At 49.0% G+C, this 20,430-nt stretch overlaps 1 protein-coding gene across 2 annotated transcripts in view; it reads right to left on the reverse strand.

Moving 5' to 3' along the window:
• The window catches only part of CSE1L (chromosome segregation 1 like), a 238,785-nt gene that overhangs the window by 170,054 nt on the left and 48,301 nt on the right, over window positions 1-20,430 (reverse strand). For both annotated transcript variants that reach the window (XM_063958891.1, XM_063958892.1), the window contains exons 5-8: window positions 17,289-17,390; window positions 17,057-17,202; window positions 11,591-11,681; window positions 11,363-11,470 (exon numbers count right to left, since the gene is read on the reverse strand). In XM_063958891.1, the coding sequence (XP_063814961.1) occupies window positions 11,363-11,470; window positions 11,591-11,681; window positions 17,057-17,202; window positions 17,289-17,390 (447 nt within the window). The remainder of the gene's footprint in view (window positions 1-11,362; window positions 11,471-11,590; window positions 11,682-17,056; window positions 17,203-17,288; window positions 17,391-20,430) is intronic.

Raw genomic sequence — 20,430 nt, forward strand, 5'->3', positions numbered from 1 at the left:
ACGTTAAGATCCCAAGGTGCCACTGGAGGCACAAAAGGGGGCTGAATATGCAGCACTCCCTTTACAAACGTCTGAACTTCAGGCAGAGAAGCCAGTTCTTTATGAAAGAAAATAGACAGGGCCGAAATCTGGACCTTAATGGAACCCAATTTTAGGCCCAAAGTCACTCCCGACTGTAGGAAGTGAAGGAAACGGCCCAGCTGGAATTCCTCCGTGGGGGCATTCCTGGCCTCACACCAAGCTACATATTTTCGCCATATACGGTGATGTTTAGCCTTCACGTCCTTCCTAGCCTTTATCAACGTAGGAATAACCTCATCCGGAATGCCTTTTTCTGCTAGGATCCGGCGTTCAACCGCCATGCCGTCAAACGCAGCCATGATAAGTCTTGGAACAGACAGGGCCCCTGTTGCAACAAGTCCTGTCTTAGAGGCAGAGGCCATGGGTCCTCTGTGAGCATTTCTTGCAGATCTGGATACCAAGTCCTTCTTGGCCAATCCGGAACAATGAGTATTGTTCTCACTCCTCTTTTTCTTATGATTCTCAGCACCTTGAGTATGAGAGGAAGAGGAGGAAATACATAAACCGTCTGGAACTCCCACGGTGTCACCAGTGCGTCTACAGCTATCGCCTGAGGGTCTCTTGACCTGGCGCAATACCTCTGTAGCTTTTTGTTGAGGCGGGACATCATGTCCACCTGTGGCAGTTCCCACCGACTTGCAATCTGCATGAAGACTTCTTGATGAAGTCTCCACTCTCCCGGGTGGAGGTCGTGCCTGCTGAGGAAGTCTGCTTCCCAGTTGTCCACTCCCGGAATGAACAGTGCTGACAGTGCGCTTACGTGATTCTCCGCCCAGCGAAGAATTCTGGTGGCTACTGCATTCGCCACCCTGCTCCTTGTGCCGCCTTGGCGGTTTACATGAGCCACTGCGGTGATGATGTCTGACTGAATCAGAACTAATTGGTCGCGAAGCAGTGTCTCTGCTTGACGTAGGGCGTTGTATATGGCCCTTAGTTCCAGGATGTGGATGTGAAGGCACGTCTCCTGACTTGACCACAGACCTTGGAAATTTCTTCCCTGTGTGACTGCAACCCCACCCTCGGAGGCTTGCATCCGTGGTCACCAGGACCAAGTCCTGAATGCCGAATATGCGGCCCTCGAGAAGGTGAGCACTCTGCAGCCACCGCAGGAGAGACACCCTGGCCCTGGGGGATAGGGTGATCAGCCGATGCATCTGAAGATGTGATCCGGACCACTTGTCCAACAGATCCCATTGAAAGGTCCTCGCATGGAACCTGCCGAAGGGAATGGCCTCGTATGATGCCACCATCTTTCCCAGGACTCGCGTGCAGTGATGAACCGACACCTGTTTTGGTTTTAATAGGTCTCTGACCAGTGTCATGAGCTCCTGAGCCTTCTCCATCGGGAGATAAACCCTCTTCTGGTCTGTGTCCAGAATCATGCCCAGGAAGGGCAGACGAGTCGTAGGAATCAACTGCGACTTTGGAATATTTAGAATCCAACCGTGCTGTTGTAACACTTCCCGAGAGCGTGCTACGCTGATCAGCAACTGCTCTCTGGACCTCGCCTTTATGAGGAGATCGTCCAAGTATGGGATAATTGTGACTCCTTGCTTTCGCAGGAGCACCATCATTTCCGCCATTACCTTGTTAAATATTCTCGGTGCCGTGGAGAGACCAAACGGCAACATCTGGAATTGGTAATGACAATCCTGTACCACAAATCTGAGGTACGCCTGATGAGGTGGATAAATGGGGACATGAAGGTATGCATCCTTTATGTCCAGAGACACCATAAAATCCCCCCCTTTCAGGCTTGCGATGACCGCTCTGAGAGATTCCATCTTGAACCTTTTCAGGTATATGTTCAGGGATTTTAAATTCAATATGGGTCTGACCGAACCGTCTGACCGAACCCACTTGTGGCTGAAATTTCGGAGACGTGCCCCCACCAGGCCTAGCTCCGCCTGTGGAGCCCCAGCGTCATGCGGTGGATTTAGTGGAAGCCGGGGAGGACTTCTGTTCCTGGGAACTAGCTGTGTTGTGCAGCTTCTTTCCTCTGCCCCTGGCGAGAAAGGACGCACCTCGGACTTTCTTGCCTTTTTGTGATCGAAAGGACTGCATTTGGTAATACGGTGCTTTCTTAGGTTGTGAGGGAACATATGGCAAAAAATTTGACTTTCCAGCAGTAGCTGTGGAGACCAGGTCCAAGAGACCCTCCCCAAACAATTCCTCACCCTTGTAAGGTAAAACCTCCATGTGCCTTTTTGCGTCGGCATCACCTGTCCATTGCAGAGTCCACAGGACCCTTCTGGCAGAAATCGACATTGCATTTATTCTAGAGCCCAGTAGGCTAATGTCTCTTTGAGCATCTCTCATATATAGGACAGCGTCTTTTATATGCCCCAGGGTCATTAATATAGTATCCTTGTCTAAGGTATCAAGTTCCTCAGATAAGGTATCCGTCCATGCTGCTACAGCACTACACACCCAGGCCGACGCAATTGCCGGCCGTAGTACGGTACCTGAATGTGTATAAATGGACTTCAGGGTACCCTCTTGCTTTCTATCTGCAGCATCTTTTAGGGTGGCCGTATCCTGTGACGGCAGGGCTACCCTCTTGGATAAGCGTGTTAGGGCCTTGTCCACCCTAGGGGAGGATTCCCAGCGTAACCTGTCCGTTGGCGGGAAAGGATACGCCATAAGCATCCGTTTGGAAATCTGCAGTTTTTTATCTGGAGATTCCCAAGCCTTTTTCACATAACTCATTTAGCTCATGTGAAGGGGGGAAAGGTCACCACCTGCCTTTTTCCCCCATACATATGAACCCTCTTGTCAGGGACTGGGGTTTCCTCTGTGATGTGCAACACATCCTCTATTGCTATAATCATATAACGGATGGCTTTAGCCAATTTAGGCTGTAACTTTGCATCATCGTAATCGACACTAGAGTCAGAATCCATGTCGGTATCTGTGTCAACAATTTGGGATAGTGGGCGCTTCTGAGACCCTGACGGCCTCTGCGACATAGGATCAGGCATGGGCTGAGACCCCTACTGTCCTAAGGTTTCAGCTTTATCCAACCTTTTATGCAAGGAATTAACATTATCATTTAAAACCTTCCACATATCCATCCAATGAGGTGTCGGCGCCGTCGGCGGAGACACCACATTCATTTGCTCCCGCTCTGCTTCCACATAGCCTTCCTCGTCAAACATGTCGACACAAGCGTACCGACACACCACACACACAGGGGATGCTCTTTTTTGAAGACAGTTGCCCTTTGGAGAGACAGAGAGAGTATGCCAGCACACACCCCAGCGCTATATGTCCCAGGATTCACACAGTAACTTAGTGTTAACCCAGTAGCTGCTGTATATTATGTTTTTGCGCCTAATTTATGTGCCCCCCCTCTCTTTTTACCCTCTTCTACCGTGAATCTGCAGGGGAAAGCATGGGGAGCTTCCTCTCAGCGGAGCTGTGGAGAAAAAATGGCGCTGGTGAGTGCTGAGGAAGAAGCCCCGCCATCTCAGCGGCAGGCTTCTGTCCCACGTTTCTGTACAATATTATGGCGGGGGCTCATACATATATACAGTGCCCAACTGTATATATGTCCAACTTTTGCCAAGAGGTTCTAATTGCTGCCCAGGGCGCCCCCCCCCCTGCACCCTACAGTGACCGGAGTATGTGGGTGTAGTGTGGGAGCAATGACACACAGCTGCAGTGCTGTGCGCTACCTCAGTGAAGACTGGAGTCTTCTGCCGCCGATTTTGAAGTCTTCTTGCTTCTTTCACCCGGCTTCTGTCTTCCGGCTCTGCGAGGGGGACGGCGGCGCGGCTCCGGGATCGGACGACAAAGGGTGAGATCCTGTGTACGATCCCTCTGGAGCTAATGGTGTCCAGTAGCCTAAGAAGCAGGACCTATCTTCAGAGAGTAGGGCTGCTTCTCTCCCCTCAGTCCCACGATGCAGGGAGCCTGTTGCCAGCAGATCTCCCTGAAAATAAAAAACCTAACAAAATACTTTCTTATAGCAAGCTCAGGAGAGCTCACTAAACAGCACCCAGCTCGTCCGGGCACAGATTCAAACTGAGGTCTGGAGGAGGGACATAGAGGGAGGAGCCAGAGCACACCAGAATCCAAATTCTTTCTTAAAGTGCCCTGCCTCCTGCGGAGCCAGTCTATTCCCCATGGTCCCTACGGAGTCCCCAGCATCCACTAGGACGTTAGAGAAATCCTATTTTCTCTTACGTCCTAGGGGATACTGGGAATCCATTTAGTACCATGGGGAAGTACCAAAGCTCCCAAACCGGGTGGAAGAGTGCTGAGGTTCCTGCAGAACTGATTGGCCTCTGAGGACCTTCAGTTTGGTCAAAGTATCAAACTTGTAAAACTTTGTAAACGTGTTAAAACCCGACCAAGTAGCTGCTCGGCAGAGCTGTATAGCAGACACACCCCGGGCAGCCGCCCAAGAGGAACCCACCGACCTAGTACAGTGAGCTTGTACAGATTTCGGAATCGGCAAGCATGCTGGATAGTGAGTCTGACCCAACGTGCAATGGACTGCTCTGAAGCAGGATACCCAATTTTATTGGGATCATAAAGGACGAACAGAGAGTCTGATTTTCTGTGACGAACTGTTCTCTTCACATAAAAAAAGGTTGAAAATCACTGGTCTAACAAAATATCACATTGCTACCCACATAAATCCTAATAAATTATTCACATTGTTCCCCCCAAAAATCCTATTGCTCCCCACAGGAGAAAGGAGATAACTAATATTAGCCCCTATCTGTCAGCTGTCCTCCTCCCTGTCCTTCAGTTGCGGGGGTTGTTCATAGTGGAGAGCGAATACTGAGCAGCGGGCAGGAGTGGATGTGGTGGGCAGGGAAAGTTATGTATGTGGGTGGGAACTGGAAGATATATATGCAGGCGAGTGGGCTGGCTGGGTGGTGAGACATGGTGGCTGTGACCTATGATGTCACACTGCCACGTCTTCAAGGCATAGGTCACGACCGGGGCGCGACTGATCCTCTAAGAAGAGACCGGGCCAACAGATCGCTCTGAAGGTGCAGGAAGCCACTCTGACTCCGCGGCACGCCTTGCAATTGGACGCGGCAAACTGGGTGTAGTATGGTCTCCCGGCGACCAGCATACCGGCGCCAGGAGCCCGACTGCCGGCATACCGACAGCATGGCGAGCGCAAAGGAGCCCCTTGCGGGCTCGCTGCGGGCACGGTAGCCACGCTATTTATTCTCCCTCCAGGGTGGTTGCGGACCCCCACGAGGGAGAATATCTGTCGGTATGCCGGGTGTCGGGATTCCGGCGCCGGTATACTGTGCGCCGGGATCCCGACATTCAGCATACTGCAAACCACCCGGCACACTAGTGTGCCACGGCACACTGGTTGAAAAAGCCTGACATAGACCTTCAAAGCCCTTATGACATCCAAAGACTTTGAAGTAGCAGAGGCATCCGTAACAGCCAGAACAATAGGTTGGTTGATGTGAAACGCGGACACTACCTTAGGAAGAAATTGCCGACGAGTCCTGAGTTCAGCTCTGTCCTCATGGAAAATTAAGTAGGGGCTCTTGTGAGACAATGCCCCCAGCTCCTATACGCGTCTTGTTGAAGCCAAGGCCAACAGTGTGACAATCTTCCATGTAAGCTCCTTTACACCTACCTCCTGCAACGGTTCAAACCAGTCCGATTGAAGCAACTGCAGAACCAAAATTGAGATCCCAAGGTGCCGTAGAAGGCACAAAGGGAGGCTTGTAAGTGCAGAACATCTTTTAAGAACGTCTGGACCTCAGGGATAGAAGCCAATTGTTTCTGAAAGAAAATAGACAAGGCCGAAATCTGAACTTTAATGGAGACTAGGCGTAGGCCCACGTCAACTCCCGACTGCAGAAAAAGCAGTAAACGTCCCATATGAAATTCCACCGCAGAATATTGTCTGCTCTCACACCAAGAGACATGTTTCTTCCAAATACAATGGTAATGTTTAGGCGTTAACCCCTTTCTGGCTTGGATCATAGTCAGGATGATATTGTCAGGAATTCCTCTCTTGGCTAAAATCAACCGTTCAACTTCCATGCCGTTAAAACGTAGCCGTGGTAAGTCTTGATAGACGAACGGGCCCTGCTGCAGAAGATCCTCTTGAAGAGGCAGAGGCCACGGATCTTCGATCAGTATCTCGAGAAGATCCGCATACCATGCCCTTCGTGGCCAGTCCGGAGCAATGAGGATTGCTTGAACCTTTTCCCTTTTTATTCTTTTGAGAATTCTTGGGATCAGAAGAATGGGTGGAAACAAGCACACCAGCTGGTAAACCCAAGGAACAATACCGCTTAAGCTTCTTGTTGAGTGAAGAGGCCATCATGTCAATTTGTGGATACCCCCCACCGACATGTTAACCACCAGAACACCTCCAGGTGGAGGCCCAATTCCCCTGGGTGCAGGTCATGTCTGCTGAGGAAGTCTGCTTCCCAGTTGTCTACTCCCGGAATGAAGATCGCCGACAACACCACGGCATGTTTTTCCGCACAAAGGAGAATTCTTGACACCTCTGACATTGCGGCTCTACCTTTCGTTCCGCCCTGTCGGTTTATGTACGTCACCGCCATCACATTGTCCGACTGGACCTGAATGGCCTGATACTGAGGAGATGAGGCCTGGAGAAGGGCGTTGTAGATAGCCCTGAGTTCCAGGATGTTTATTGGAAGGACGACTTACAGACTTGACCATCTTCCCTGAAACTGCACCGCCGGGCTGACTGCTCCCCAACCTCTGAGGCTTGCATCTGTGGTTAGCAGAATCCAATTCTGAATCCCGAACCTTCGACCCTGGACTAGGTGAGAAGTCTGTAGCCACCACAGGAGGGAGATCCTGGCTTTTGGTGACAGACGAATCCTCTGGTGCATGTGAAGATGCGACCCGGACCATTTGTCCAACAGATCCAGCTGTAAGGGCCTCGCATGAAACCTTCTGCACTGAATTGCTTCGTAAGAAGCCACCACTTTCCCCAGAAGGCGTATGCAGAGATGCACTGAGATTTGGGTCGGCTTCAAGACAGCCCAAACCATCGACTGGATTACTATTGCCTTTTCCAAGGGAAGGAATACTTTGAGATTCTGTATCCAGTATCATTACCAGGAACTGAAGCCTCTGCGTTGGTTCTAGGTCTGGTTGAGAGGGCAATGTTCTCCAACAGCTGTTCCCTGGATGGTGCCTTTATCAGAAGATCGTCCAAGTACGGAACTATGTTCACTCCCTGTCTGCGGAGCAACATCATCATCTCTTCCATCACTTTGGTGAACACTCTTGGTGCCGTGGAGAGATCAAATGACAGGGCCTGAAACTGGTAGTGGCAGTCCTGCAGTGCAAACCGTTGATAAGCCTGATGAGGCGGCCAGATCGGAAATGTGAAGGTACGCATCCTTGACATCCAGAGACGCTAGGGATTCCCCCTCCTCCAGACCGGAGATTACCAATCTCAACGACTCCATCTTGAATTTGAACACTCAAATACGGGTTCAATGACTTGAGGTTCAGAATCAGTCTTACTGAACCGTCCTGTTTCAGTACTACAAACAAGCTGGAATAGTAACCCTTGTGTAGATTAGGTGAAACTGGAATAATGACCTGGGTCTGTAACAGTGTTTGAATGGCGTCGTGTAAGTTTACGCTCGCCTCTTGTAAAACTGGTAAGCCTGATTTGAAGAATCAGTGAGGTGGGAGCTCCTGGAACTCCAGTCTATAGCCCTGGGATATAAGGTCTATGACCCAGGTATCCTGGCACGATTCTGTCCAGATGTGACTGAAGAATTTTAGCCGGGCTACCACCCTCATGTCTTCCAGTACACCATCATGCGGCAGGTTTTGAGGAAGCAGAGCCTGAGCCCTGTTCCTGTGAACCAGCAGTCGCTGGTTTGCGTGGCTTACCTCAAGCACCTCTGGCGGCGGCAGAACCACCTCTGGCCTTACTCCTAAACTTGGCAGTCTGAAAAGACTGTAGATTAGGTCCTGAGTAGGCCTTGGCCGCCAGGACATCGGCATCAGGGGCTGCCTCCTGAATGTAATGAGAGGCCATAATTATGCAGGAAAGGCACTGTCTAGCATTATCAGAAAAAAAAGAAGGTAGTTCCGCTTCAACTTCCTGTACCCAGGCTTCATTAGCTTTCACCGCCCAGGCAGCCGCTATAGTGGGTCTATTCACAGCCCCTGCAAGAGTGTAAATGGACTTCAAGCAACCCTCCACACGCTTATCCATCGGTTCCTTCAGTGAGGTGATGGTAGTGACAGGCAGAGCCGAGGACACCACCAGCCGTGCAAGAGTCTTCTATCACAATAAATTGAGAAGCTTGACAAGGTACGAGGCGGCACCCCCGGCGGAAGAGGCCTAGAGAGAACCCAATGTGCTCTTTTCACAGTAAAGAAGGGTGAAAAAGACTCTGCACCGTATGTGTCACAGAGTCATTTTTCCAGGAATTTCTCAGGAGCTTGACCATCCTCCCATTCAGGCAGTCTCACAAAATGGACGTTACATCTCTGCAATCGACCTTCCACGTCAAGCAACTTATTCTGTACATCAGTTAATTGGGCTGTGAGGAAACTTTGGTACATAACGTGGTCACCGAATCTTTCAGTGTAGACGTACGGGTTTCCATTTCTGTAACACGTTCCCTAACCTTTTGCAGGTCATGATGTATAATAGACAGATCAGACTGGACCTGACCCATTTTCTCCGCCAGTCTAGTCTCACAAGCAGATAGAGCATCGAGCACCCTTTGAAGGGCCACATCAGGAGGAGATTCAGAGGCTATGGAGCCTTGAGGAGAGGGTCTCATTCAGGAGTCGCTTCCTTACGGTTAGGGTTGGGTGTCTTTGAAAATTTCTCCAGCTTATCAGCAACAGACACCTGCTGTGGTCTAACCATCTCGCTGGAACATAAGGGGAGTCACTAATAACAGATGTGTAAGAGTAATACTTGTCAGTATAGACAAAGTCTTAGGAAAGTCTGACACCAAGCTGAGCAATTGAGCAAGTGCCTGTTATTCCGGAGCACTAGAGACTCATAATAAATATTATCTATCTATCTATCTATAAATGTCCAGAGACTCTGCACTCCCAGTTACACTCCCAATTACTACATAACTTGATCCGATGCCCTCATCATAGCCCTCAGGCAGCATACAGATCACTTTGAAAGATGCGGCACTCAAGATATAGTCACGGTGACTACACACTGTGTCTCTGTGACTATCTTGAGTGCCGCATCTTTCAAAAGGATTGATCTCTCTCTCTGTATATCTATCTAATAGTGTTTATGCTAGGCTGATTTTTTAAGGGCAAAATCCACCCTGCCCTTTATGTGGCGCCCTGCCGCAAAATGAAAGTTCGTAAAACGTTTCATCCACCACTAACATCCAGTGGTGGTCCACATAAGAGCAAGTGTACCCAGGGTTATCAGTCTTGTTGTGATGTGACCTCCAGTCTACAATCTTTGAAGGAGTCGTTAGTGAAAGAAATATCTGTACACTTGCTCTTATGTGGATGTTAGTGGTGGATGAAACGTTTTACGAACATTTATACCATTACAGTTTCAGATGGTTTTTAATAAATTTGTATATTGGAACCTACTGATTGCTTTTTTAAATAAGATTATATGTGGACATTTTTGCCACTCCATTGTATAAATTAGGGGTGTTCTAACAGCCCCAAGGCGCCAATTTCACTATTGCTGTGTGTATTATATATATATATATATATATATATATATATATATATATATATATATATATATAACATGTATGTTCCTGCACTCACATCGGAACAATAAACAACAGTGAGGTGCTCCCTAGTGGAGATCTCCCTAACAGGGTAGACCCACAATATTTAAACAAAAGTCCAACAGTGTGGAGGTGCACTCGTCGAGTTCAAACAGTTAGCGATACCAATTTGTTCACAACAGCTTTATTTCAGTCTATATTCGGCTCATTAGGTCGACGTTTCGATCCTCATTCAGGGATCTTTCTCAAGACAGGCTTCGATTTACATACAATATTTTGAAAGCATCATATATTGATTATCAGAAAATCAATATGTCATGTTCGGACAATAAATGTGCTGTATGGTTTAGTCAGGCTTACTTCTAACGGGATTTGGTGTGGTTACTTAGACACACAATCACGGAGCAACTCAGACAACATAGGAAATCACCACAGTGTGAGAAATGCTGACACCCTCTACAGCCATTGTCCCGTTAGAAGTAAGCCTGACTAAACCATACAGCACATTTATTGTCCGAACATGACATATTGATTTTCTGATAATCAATATATGATGCTTCTGATGAAGGACTTTGCGTCCGATACGCGTTAAGCGTGGTTCCCGTTTTTATTCTGCATTTGACTCTGTTCCACACGGAGTTTTGACCATCTGCCTGGGGTTTGATCCTGTATACTGGCCGAGTATCCGGAAAGCTTGCCAGTATTCCACACTATCGATCTATGTGGCTTTGAGGATCCCTTTGGTGATATATCCGTTATGTGATTGGATGACATGCTATGTTTTTATATGTATTCTGTAAGTTTAATCTGTGGTATTAAACTGGTGCGTGTTTTTTAAATACTACTACACTATGGTCTGCAATTTTTAGTACCTCTCATTATTCCCATTCTCATTGGGAAAAGAGGTACTTATTTTCCAGGTGCCTTCAAGGAACAATCAGGCCTGCTGGGTCCTGTATGTGAGGGAAAAGATTCCTCAGATAACCAACCCTTCTAACCTGCTCTCTCAAAAACTGAGGACTATCATCCATATTAGGGTGAATGTATTTATTCTTTACCAGTATGTTTTTTGGTCTGCACATGTGGTGTCATGGTGCTTGGTGAGCGCTGCAGTTGTGTGTACATTATCTCTTTTTTATCTTAGCAGGGTGCTACTAAAGAGGCAGGGCGCATTTTGCCCTTTAAAAATTTGGCAGGGTGCAGCGCCCTGTTAAAACAGCCTAGTATGAAGACTATAAAAGGGTCCCTGTTTTTGTATAAATGTCCAGGCAGATACTTTGTTATACATCAATAATCAGGGAGGCTCCAAGAGAGAAACCAGCAGGATGGGTGGTGTTCCAGCTCTCAGTGATGTTCATTCCAGGGCTGGAAAACTGGGCAGACTTACACAAGAGCCCCAGGAATTGCTCAACATTTAGTGTTTCAACATATTATAGAAAGATGGAGTCAACCAGATATTGACAGGTTGACATTGCAGTTGAACCACAAAGTAAAGCACTTCTGCCTATGATATGGCAGGGCTGAAATGGAATATAGAAATGCATATTTATTACCTGAAAATTTAAGCTGTAGAAGAGCTTGGCAATCAGAGTTAAGGAGGAGAACAGGACCTTTAAAGCGCTGATGTCGTTACTATGTGTATTGCACAGACCGATGGTTGCCTGCAGGAGAAAGAACCAACATTAATCAGGACACATGCCAACAATTACTGGATTCAAAGGATGGTGACAGATTGAAAAGTTGTATTCCAAATACCAATGTTGACATGGTAAATAGCTTACCTGGAAAAGGGTGGTGAGAGGTAAAGCAAAGGTATCAAGTACAAGTTTAATCTCGATCCACAATTCACTGGATTTAAACTCGTGACGATACCTAGCAAAGAGATAGCGATAATAAGAATTTACTCACCGGTAATTCTATTTCTCGTAGTCCGTAGTGGATGCTGGGGACTCCGTAAGGACCATGGGGAATAGACGGGCTCCGCAGGAGACTGGGCACTCTAAAGAAAGATTCAGTACTATCTGGTGTGCACTGGCTCCTCCCTCTATGCCCCTCCTCCAGACCTCAGTTAAGGAAACTGTGCCCGGAAGAGCTGACATTACATTACATTACAAGGAAAGGATTTTGGAATCAATCATACCAGCCACACCAATCACACTGTACAACTTGTGATAAACGTACCCAGTTAACAGTATGAACAACAACTGAGCATCACTCAACCGATGCTACATAACCATAACCCTTTGTTAAGCAATAACTATATACACGTATTGCAGAAAGTCCGCACTTGGGACGGGCGCCCAGCATCCACTACGGACTACGAGAAATAGAATTACCGGTGAGTAAATTCTTATTTTCTCTAACGTCCTAGTGGATGCTGGGGACTCCGTAAGGACCATGGGGATTATACCAAAGCTCCCAAATGGGCGATGAGTGCGCGGATGACTCTGCAGCACCGAATGGGCAAACACAAGGTCCTCCTCAGCCAGGGTATCAAACCTGTAGAATTTTGCAAAAGTGTTTGAACCCGACCAAGTAGCAGCTCGGCAAAGCTGTAATGCCGAGACCCCTCGGGCAGCCGCCCAAGAAGAGCCCACTTTCCTTGTGAAATGGCCTTTCACTGATTTCGGCTGCGGCAATCCCGCCGCAGAATGAGCCTGCTGAATCGTGTTACAGATCCAGCGAGCAATAGTTTGCTTTGAAGCAGGAGCACCCAGCTTGTTGGATGCATACAGGATAAACAGCGAGTCTTCCTGACTCCAGCCGTTCTGGTTACATAAATCTTCAAAGCCCGGACTACGTCCAGCAACTTGGAGTCCTCCAAGTCATGAGTAGCCGCAGGCACCACAATAGGTTGGTTCAAATGAAAAGATGACACCACCTTTGGCAGAAACTGCGGACGAGTCCGCAATTCTGCCCTGTCCATATGGAAAACCAGATATGGGGCTTTTACATGACAAATCTGCCAATTCTGACACACGCCTAGCTGAAGCTAAAGCCAACAGCATGACCACTTTCCACGTGAGATACTTTAGTTCCACGGTCTTAAGTGGCTCAAACCAGTGGGATTTCAGGAAATCCAACACCACATTAAGATCCCAAGGTGCCACTGGTGGCACAAAAGGGGGCTGAATATGCAGCACTCCCTTAACAAACGTCTGAACCTCAGGCAGTGAAGCCAGTTCCTTTTTAAAAGAAGATGGATAGGGCCGAAATCTGGACCTTTATGGACCCTAATTTTAGGCCCATAGTCACACCTGACTGTAGGAAGTGCAGGAATCGACCCAGCTGGAATTCCTCTGTAGGGGCCTTCCTGGCCTCACACCAAGCAACATATTTTCGCCATATACGGTGATAATGCTTTGCGGTCACGTCCTTCCTAGCCTTTATCAGCGTAGTAATAACTTCATCCGGAATGCCCTTTTCTGCTAGGATTCGGCGTTCAACCGCCATGCCGTCAAACGCAGCCGCGGTAAGTCTTGGAACAGACAGGGCCCCTGTTGCAACAGGTCCTGTCTGAGAGGCAGAGGCCATGGTTCCTCTGTGAGCATTTCTTGCAGTTCCGGGTACTAAATCCTTCTTGGCCAGTCCGGAACAATGAGTATTGTTTTCACTCTTCTTTTCCTTACGATTCTCAGTACCGTGGGTATGAGAGGAAGAGGAGGAAACACAGACGGACTGGAACACCCAGGGTGTTACCAGTGCGTCCACAGCTATCGCCTGAGGGTCCCTTGACCTGGCGCAATACCTTTTTAGCTTTTTGTTGAGGCGGGACGCCATCATGTCCACCTGTGGCAGTTCCCACCGACTTGCAATCTGCGTGAAGACTTTTTGATGAAGTCCCCACTCTCCCGGGTGGAGGTCGTGCCTGCTGAGGAAGTCTGCTTCCCAGTTGTCCACTCCTGGAATGAACACTGCTGACAGTGCTTGCACGTGATTCTCCGCCCAACGAAGAATCCTGGTGGCTTCCGCCATCGCCACTCTGCTTCTTGCGCATGGAACCTGCCGAAGGGAATGGCTTCGAATGATGCCACCATCTTTCCCAGGACTCGCGTGCAGTGATGCTCAGACACCTGTTTCGGTTTTAAGAGGTCTCTGACTAGTCACGAGCTCCTGAGCCTTCTCTGCCGGGAGAAACACCTTCTTCTGGTCTGTGTCCAGAATCATGCCCAGAAAGGGCAGACGCGTCGTAGGAATCAGCTGCGATTTTGGGATATTCAGAATCCAGCCGTGCTGTTGCAACACTTCCTGAGAGTGTGCTACGCTGATCAGCAACTGCTCTCTGGACCTCGCCTTTATGAGGAGATCGTCCAAGTATGGGATAATTGTGACTCCTTGCTTTCGAAGGAGCACCATCATTTCCGCCATTACCTTGGTAAATATTTTCGGTGCCGTGGAGAGCCCAAACGGCAACGTCTGGAATTGGTAATGACAGTCCTGTACCACAAATCTGAGGTACTCCTGATGAGGTGGATAAATGGGGACATGCAAGTAAGCATCCTTGATGTCCACAGACACCATAAAATCCCCCTCTTCCAGGCTTGCAATGACCGCTCTGAGCGATTCCATTTTGAACTTGAATTTCTTCAGATAAATGTTCAGGGATTTTAAATTCAAGATGGGTCTGACCGAACCGTCCGGTTTCGGTACTACATACATAGTGAAATAGTAACCCCTTCCCTGTTGAAGGTTAGGAACCTTTACAACCACCTGCTGGAGGTATAACTTGTGAATTGCTGCCAGCACTGCCTCCCTTTCCATGGGGGAAGCTGGCAAGGCCGATTTTAGGTAACGGTGAGGGGGCGTCACCTCGAATTCCAGTTTGTATCCCTGAGACACAACTTGTATAGCCCAAGGATCCACCCGTGAGCGAACCCACTGGTGGCTGAAATGTCGGAGACGCGCCCCCACGGCTCCTGGCTCCGCCTGTGGAGCCCCAGCGTCATGCGGTGGATTTAGTGGAAGCCGGGGAGAACTTTTGTTCCTGGGAACTAGCTGCGTGGTGCAGCCTCTTTCCTCTACCCCTGCCTCTGGCAAGAAAGGATGCACCTCTGACTTTCTTGCTCTTTTGCGAACGAAAGGACTGCATTTGGTAATACGGTGCTTTCTTAGGCTGTGGCGGGACATAAGGCAAGAAATTTGACTTCCCAGCCGTAGCTGTGGAAACTAGGTCTGAGAGACCGTCCCCAAACAATTCCTCACCCTTATAAGGTAAAACCTCCATGTGTTTTTTAGAGTCGGTATCCCCTGTCCATTGCCGAGTCCATAAGACCCTTCTGGCAGAAATGGACATTGCGTTTACTCTAGAGCCCAGCAGGCAAATGTCCCTCTGGGCATCCCGCATATATAGGACCGCGTCCTTGATATGTGCCAGGGTCATTAGAACAGAGTCCCTGTCCAGGGTATCTAACTCCTCAGACAGAGTATCCGTCCATGCTGCTACCGCACTACACATCCAGGCCGAAGCAATTGCTGGCCTCAGCAGCGTACCAGAATGTGTGTAAACAGACTTCAGGATAGCTTCCCGCTTTCTATCCGCAGGATCCTTTAGGGCGGCCGTATCCTGAGACGGCAGGGCCACCTTCTTAGATAAGCGTGTCAACGCCTTGTCTACCCTGGGGGAGGATTCAGAGCATAACCTGTCCGTTGGCGGGAAAGGATACGCCATCAGCAATCTCTTGGAAATTACTACCTTCCTATCAGGGGAATCCCACGCTTTTTCACATAATTCATTCAATTCATGTGACGGGGGGAAAAGCCACTTCTTGCTTTTTCTCCCCATACATATAAATCCTCTTGTCAGGGACAGGATTTTCCGCAGAAATGTGTAACACATCCTTAATTGCCACAATCATGTAGCGGATGGCTTTAGTCATTTTAGGCTGCAACTCTGCATCATCGTCATCGACACTGGAATCAGATTCCGTGTCGGTGTCTGTGTCAACTAACTGGGATATTGGGCGCTTTTGAGACCCTGACGGCCTCTGCGCTGTGGGAGCAGGCACAGCTTTATCCAATCTGTTATGTAAGGAGCTTACATTATCATTTAACACCTTCCACATATCCATCCAATCAGGTGTCGGTCCCGTCGGGGGCGACACCACATCTATTTGCACTTGTTCTGCCTCCACGTATCCTTCCTCATCAAACATGTCGACACAGGCGTACCGACACACCGCACACATACAGGGAACGCTCTGACTGAGGACAGGACCCCACAAAGGCTTTTGGGGAGACAGAGAGAGAGTATGCCAGCACACACCCCAGCGCTATATAACCCAGGGATTACACTGTACCTTAGTGTTAACCCAGTAGCTGCTGATATATATATATCTGCGCCTAAATTTATGTGCCCCCCCCCTCTCTTTTTTACCCTCTATTGCACCTGTATACTGCAGGGGAGAGCTTGGGGAGCGTCCTTCCAGCGGAGCTGTGAAGAGAAAATGGCGCTGGTGTGCTGAGGAAGAAGGCCCCGCCCCCTCAGCGGCGGGCTTCTGTCCCGCTTCTCATGTGTAAAAATGGCGGGGGCTCGCACATATATACAGTGCCTGACTGTATATATGTATACTATTGCCATCAGGTATCTTTTAATTGCTGCCCAGGGCGCCCCCCCCTGCGCCCTGCACCCTACAGTGACCGGAGTGTGTGGGTGTGCTGCGGGAGCAATGGCGCACAGATGCAGTGCTGTGCGCTACCTTAAGTGAAGACAGGAGTCTTCTGCCGCCGATTTCGATGTCCTCTTGCTTCTGCTGCTTCTGTACTTCTGGCTCTGCGAGGGGGACGGCGGCGCGGCTCCGGGAACGGACGATCAAGGTCGGGCCCTGTGTTCGATCCCTCTGGAGCTAATGGTGTCCAGTAGCCTAAGAAGCGCAACTTAGCTGCAGTGAGTAGGTTTGCTTCTCTCCCCTCAGTCCCATGTAGCAGAGAGTCTGTTGCCAGCAGAAGCTCTCTGAAAATAAAAAACCTGACAAAATACTTTCTTTTCTAGCAAGCTCAGGAGAGCCCACTAGGAGCACCCAGCTCTGGCCGGGCACAGATTCTAACTGAGGTCTGGAGGAGGGACATAGAGGGAGGAGCCAGTGCACACCAGGTAGTACTAAATCTTTCTTTAGAGTCCCCAGTCTCCTGCGGAGCCCGTCTATTCCCCATGGTCCTTACGGAGTCCCCAGCATCCACTAGGACGTTAGAGAAATAAGAGACGGAATACATTCTCAGAAACATCTGAATTGCTCAGATTGTTTCCATACCTCTTGAATAGAGAGTGAGCTGTGTGCAGCACCCCATTTATCACATGGAAATCTCCACTCTGAAAGCGGTTCACCATCTCAATCAGCAAATCCGGCCACTTCTGAGGGAAGTCTTCCCGCCCTATGATACTGATTGCATCGCTTAGCTATAGAGAGAAAAGTGGCCATGTATAAGTTCTCTCACACGTTGGGACACAGATTCCCAGAATGTGTGAGAGACTTGAACAACTACCTGCTTCTGAATCTGCTCTGGGCTGCTAAGCATCAGATTCACAATGTTAGCTTTAATGGCAACCCGGTCTTCTTCACAGATCTTGTTTGGTTCATCTTCAATCTTATGGAAAGGAGAAAAAAATCTTAAGAGTCAGCAAATGAAGAGACCTGATACACTAACAGGGAATACGCACAGTAGGGTTGATATAGGATAATGCGTCATGACAGTAAACAGTAATAATCAATAGAGCGCGGTGGTAAAAATAAGAGAATACGCTCACAATAATAAACATAATAATCAAGAGCAGGATGAAGTGATGACACTTCAAAAGGATATAGTGACTCCGGTGAGTTTGGATATAACCCTGCCTACAGTTAGGAATATCCAATTAGCCGCGATACATTACCGCAGGCAATAATATCGCCCGGGGCTATTCTATTAACCCTGATAAGCCGGCTCATCAGGGTTTTTGTGTTACTGCACCGGGTTGGGTGCCGACTCATCACAGCTCCCGGTGGAGGGAGAGTAGCGCTGGACCTCCAGCTCCCTGGTCTAGTGATTGCTCCCCCGTCATGTGACCACTGCAAGAAGAAGGGGAAGAAGAGGGGGGGGGGATGTGTGCGGGTAACGGTGCTGCTCCGGCTTCCCGCCGGGGGTCACAGTGCAGAGTGCCGGCTCCTGGGCCGCGGCTCCCTTACTGCAGTCCCAGCCTGCCGCTGCGTTGGGCATGGGACACTGACTGGTCGCTGCGGCTTATAGGGGAATTTGTTTCACCTACCTCAGGCAGACGAAACCAAATCCCCGGAAACAGCCCCGTTTTCGCTGTTTCTCACAAAACCACACAGGTTTCACTGAACCTGTGTGTTTGAGAGGATATTAGAAGGTGAGCCTGGAGCTGTAAAACAGCAGCGGCAGGGGCCACCTTAAAACTTAGATTTGGGGACTTACTTGTCTGCCCCTAGCACCACCGTCGCCACTCTCCCCTGGGAGCGCCCCTCTTTCGGCAACGGTACCATGGGCATGATAACAGAAGTAAGCCCTAGAGTAAACCAACAAGTTTCCTAACCTGGAGGAAGGGGAGGAGTGGAGCTATATACCCGAGGTGGTCAGTCCGTAAAAGGTGAAAAAACTGGGAAAGGGAAATAGGATGTAATCCCAGAGTAAGGGCTGACGAAGTAGCGTAGGAGAAAAAAAAAAAAATAGGATTTTAATTACCTACCATTAATCCTTCTCTCATAGTTCATAGGGGATATTGAGGTAACTTAGGGGATCATTCAGACCTAGTCGCACACAGGCCGTTTTTTGCACTGCTACGACCAGGTAAACGCCGCCTGGGGGTAATCGCTGTTTGTGCAGTCTCTGCACAGCTCAGGACTTACTCACTCGCTGTGATGGTCCGGCTTGGAGCCGACGTCAAGAACCCTCTTCAACAGCTGGGCACGCCTGCGTTTTTCCAGACAGTCATCGAAAACGGTGAGTTGCCGCCCAAGTCCACCTTCTCCCTATCGATCTTATTACGTTCGCCGCTGCGAATGGCGTCTTCATAAGGGCTGTCGCCGGCAACAGACGCGCATGCGCAGATCAGACCCGTTCGCACGTCTGCGAGAAATTGCAGCGTGCGAACGGGTCTGAATGACCCTCCAAGTACGATGGGGTATAGATGGGGTCCAAAGGAGCCGGTGCATTTTAAATTTCTTCACTGGGTGTGCTGGCACCTCCCCCTATATGCCCCCTCCCACAGGCAGTTATAGGTAAACAGTGCCCGAAGGAGAAAGGACATATATGAGAGAAGGAAACATGATAAAGAGTGGTGAGATTTATATACCAGCACACCACGAAAATATAACAACCAGCAACAGCCGGTAACTACAACAGCAGAACAGGTAACCACATAACGAGAACCTGCAGAGAAGTCAACGCACTGAGGCGGACGCCCAATATCCCTTATGGACTACGAGAAAAGGATTTACCGGTAGGTTATAAAAATCCTATTTTCGCTAGCATCATAAGGGATATTGGGGAAACTTCGTACGATGGGGACGTCCCCAAGTCTCCAGAACGGGCGGGAATATGCGGAGACTGCTGCAGCACCGCCTGTCCAAAAAAGGGTATCCTCTTTGGCCAGGGAATCAAAACCTGTAGAACTTCACAAAGGTGTTCTTCCCCGACCAGGTAGCAGCTCGGCAAAGTTGCAAGGCCGAGACTCCACAGGCAGCCGCCAAGGAAGACCACATCGATCTTGTAGAGTGGGCCTTCAGAGACTGTGGAACAGGGAAGTCCGCCGACACATAGGCCTGTGGGATAGTAAGCCTAAGCCAACGAGGAATAGACTGCTTGAAGCAGGGCAACCCTTTTTCTGTGCATTATATAGCATGAACAAAGAATACGTCTTTCTGATGCAAGCCGTTCTCTTGACATATCTTCAAGGCTCGCACCGCATCCAATGCCTCTGGGAGGAGTAGATGTGCCAGAACCTGACAATCACGAAAAAAGGCCCCCAATTCTGAGACAAGCCTAGCAGAAGTCAGGGCCAGTAAAATCGCCGTCTTCCTCGTGAGGTACTGGTCTTCTACCGTCATCAGAGGTTCAAACCAGGAGAACTGAAGAAACTCCAACACAACATTCAAATCTCAGGGTGCCGTGTGCGGCACAAAAGGAGGTTGTCTGTGAAGTACCCCTTGCAAAAAAGAAGGTCTGAACTTTTGGCAACACTGCCAATTTCTTCTGGAAGAAGATGGAAAGAGTTGAAATCTAGACCTTAATGGAACCCAGGCGTAAGCCCTTGTCCTCACCAGCCTGTAGGAAATGTACCAAGTTATACTCCGCAGGCAGGTACGTGCGGTCCTCGCACCAAGAGACATATCTTCTCCAGATATGAGGATAGTGTTTTGACGTCACAGGTTTCCTGGCCTGAAACATGGTAGCAATGACCTTTCTGGAAAGGCACTTATGAACTAGGATGTTCCGCTCATCATCCATGCCGTCAAACAAGTTGCCGCAAGTCTGGGTAGACGAACAGTCCATGTTGAGGATCTCTTCTTAGTAGTAGAGGCCAAGGGTCTTAGACATGACCAGAAAATTTGCATACCACACCCTGCGAGGCCAATCAGAATTGCCTGGACTTCTTGATTTCTGGTTCGCTTTAGCACCCTTGGGAGCA

Source organism: Pseudophryne corroboree, chromosome 3 (assembly GCF_028390025.1).
Source record: "Pseudophryne corroboree isolate aPseCor3 chromosome 3, aPseCor3.hap2, whole genome shotgun sequence".
Lineage (NCBI taxonomy): Eukaryota > Metazoa > Chordata > Amphibia > Anura > Myobatrachidae > Pseudophryne > Pseudophryne corroboree.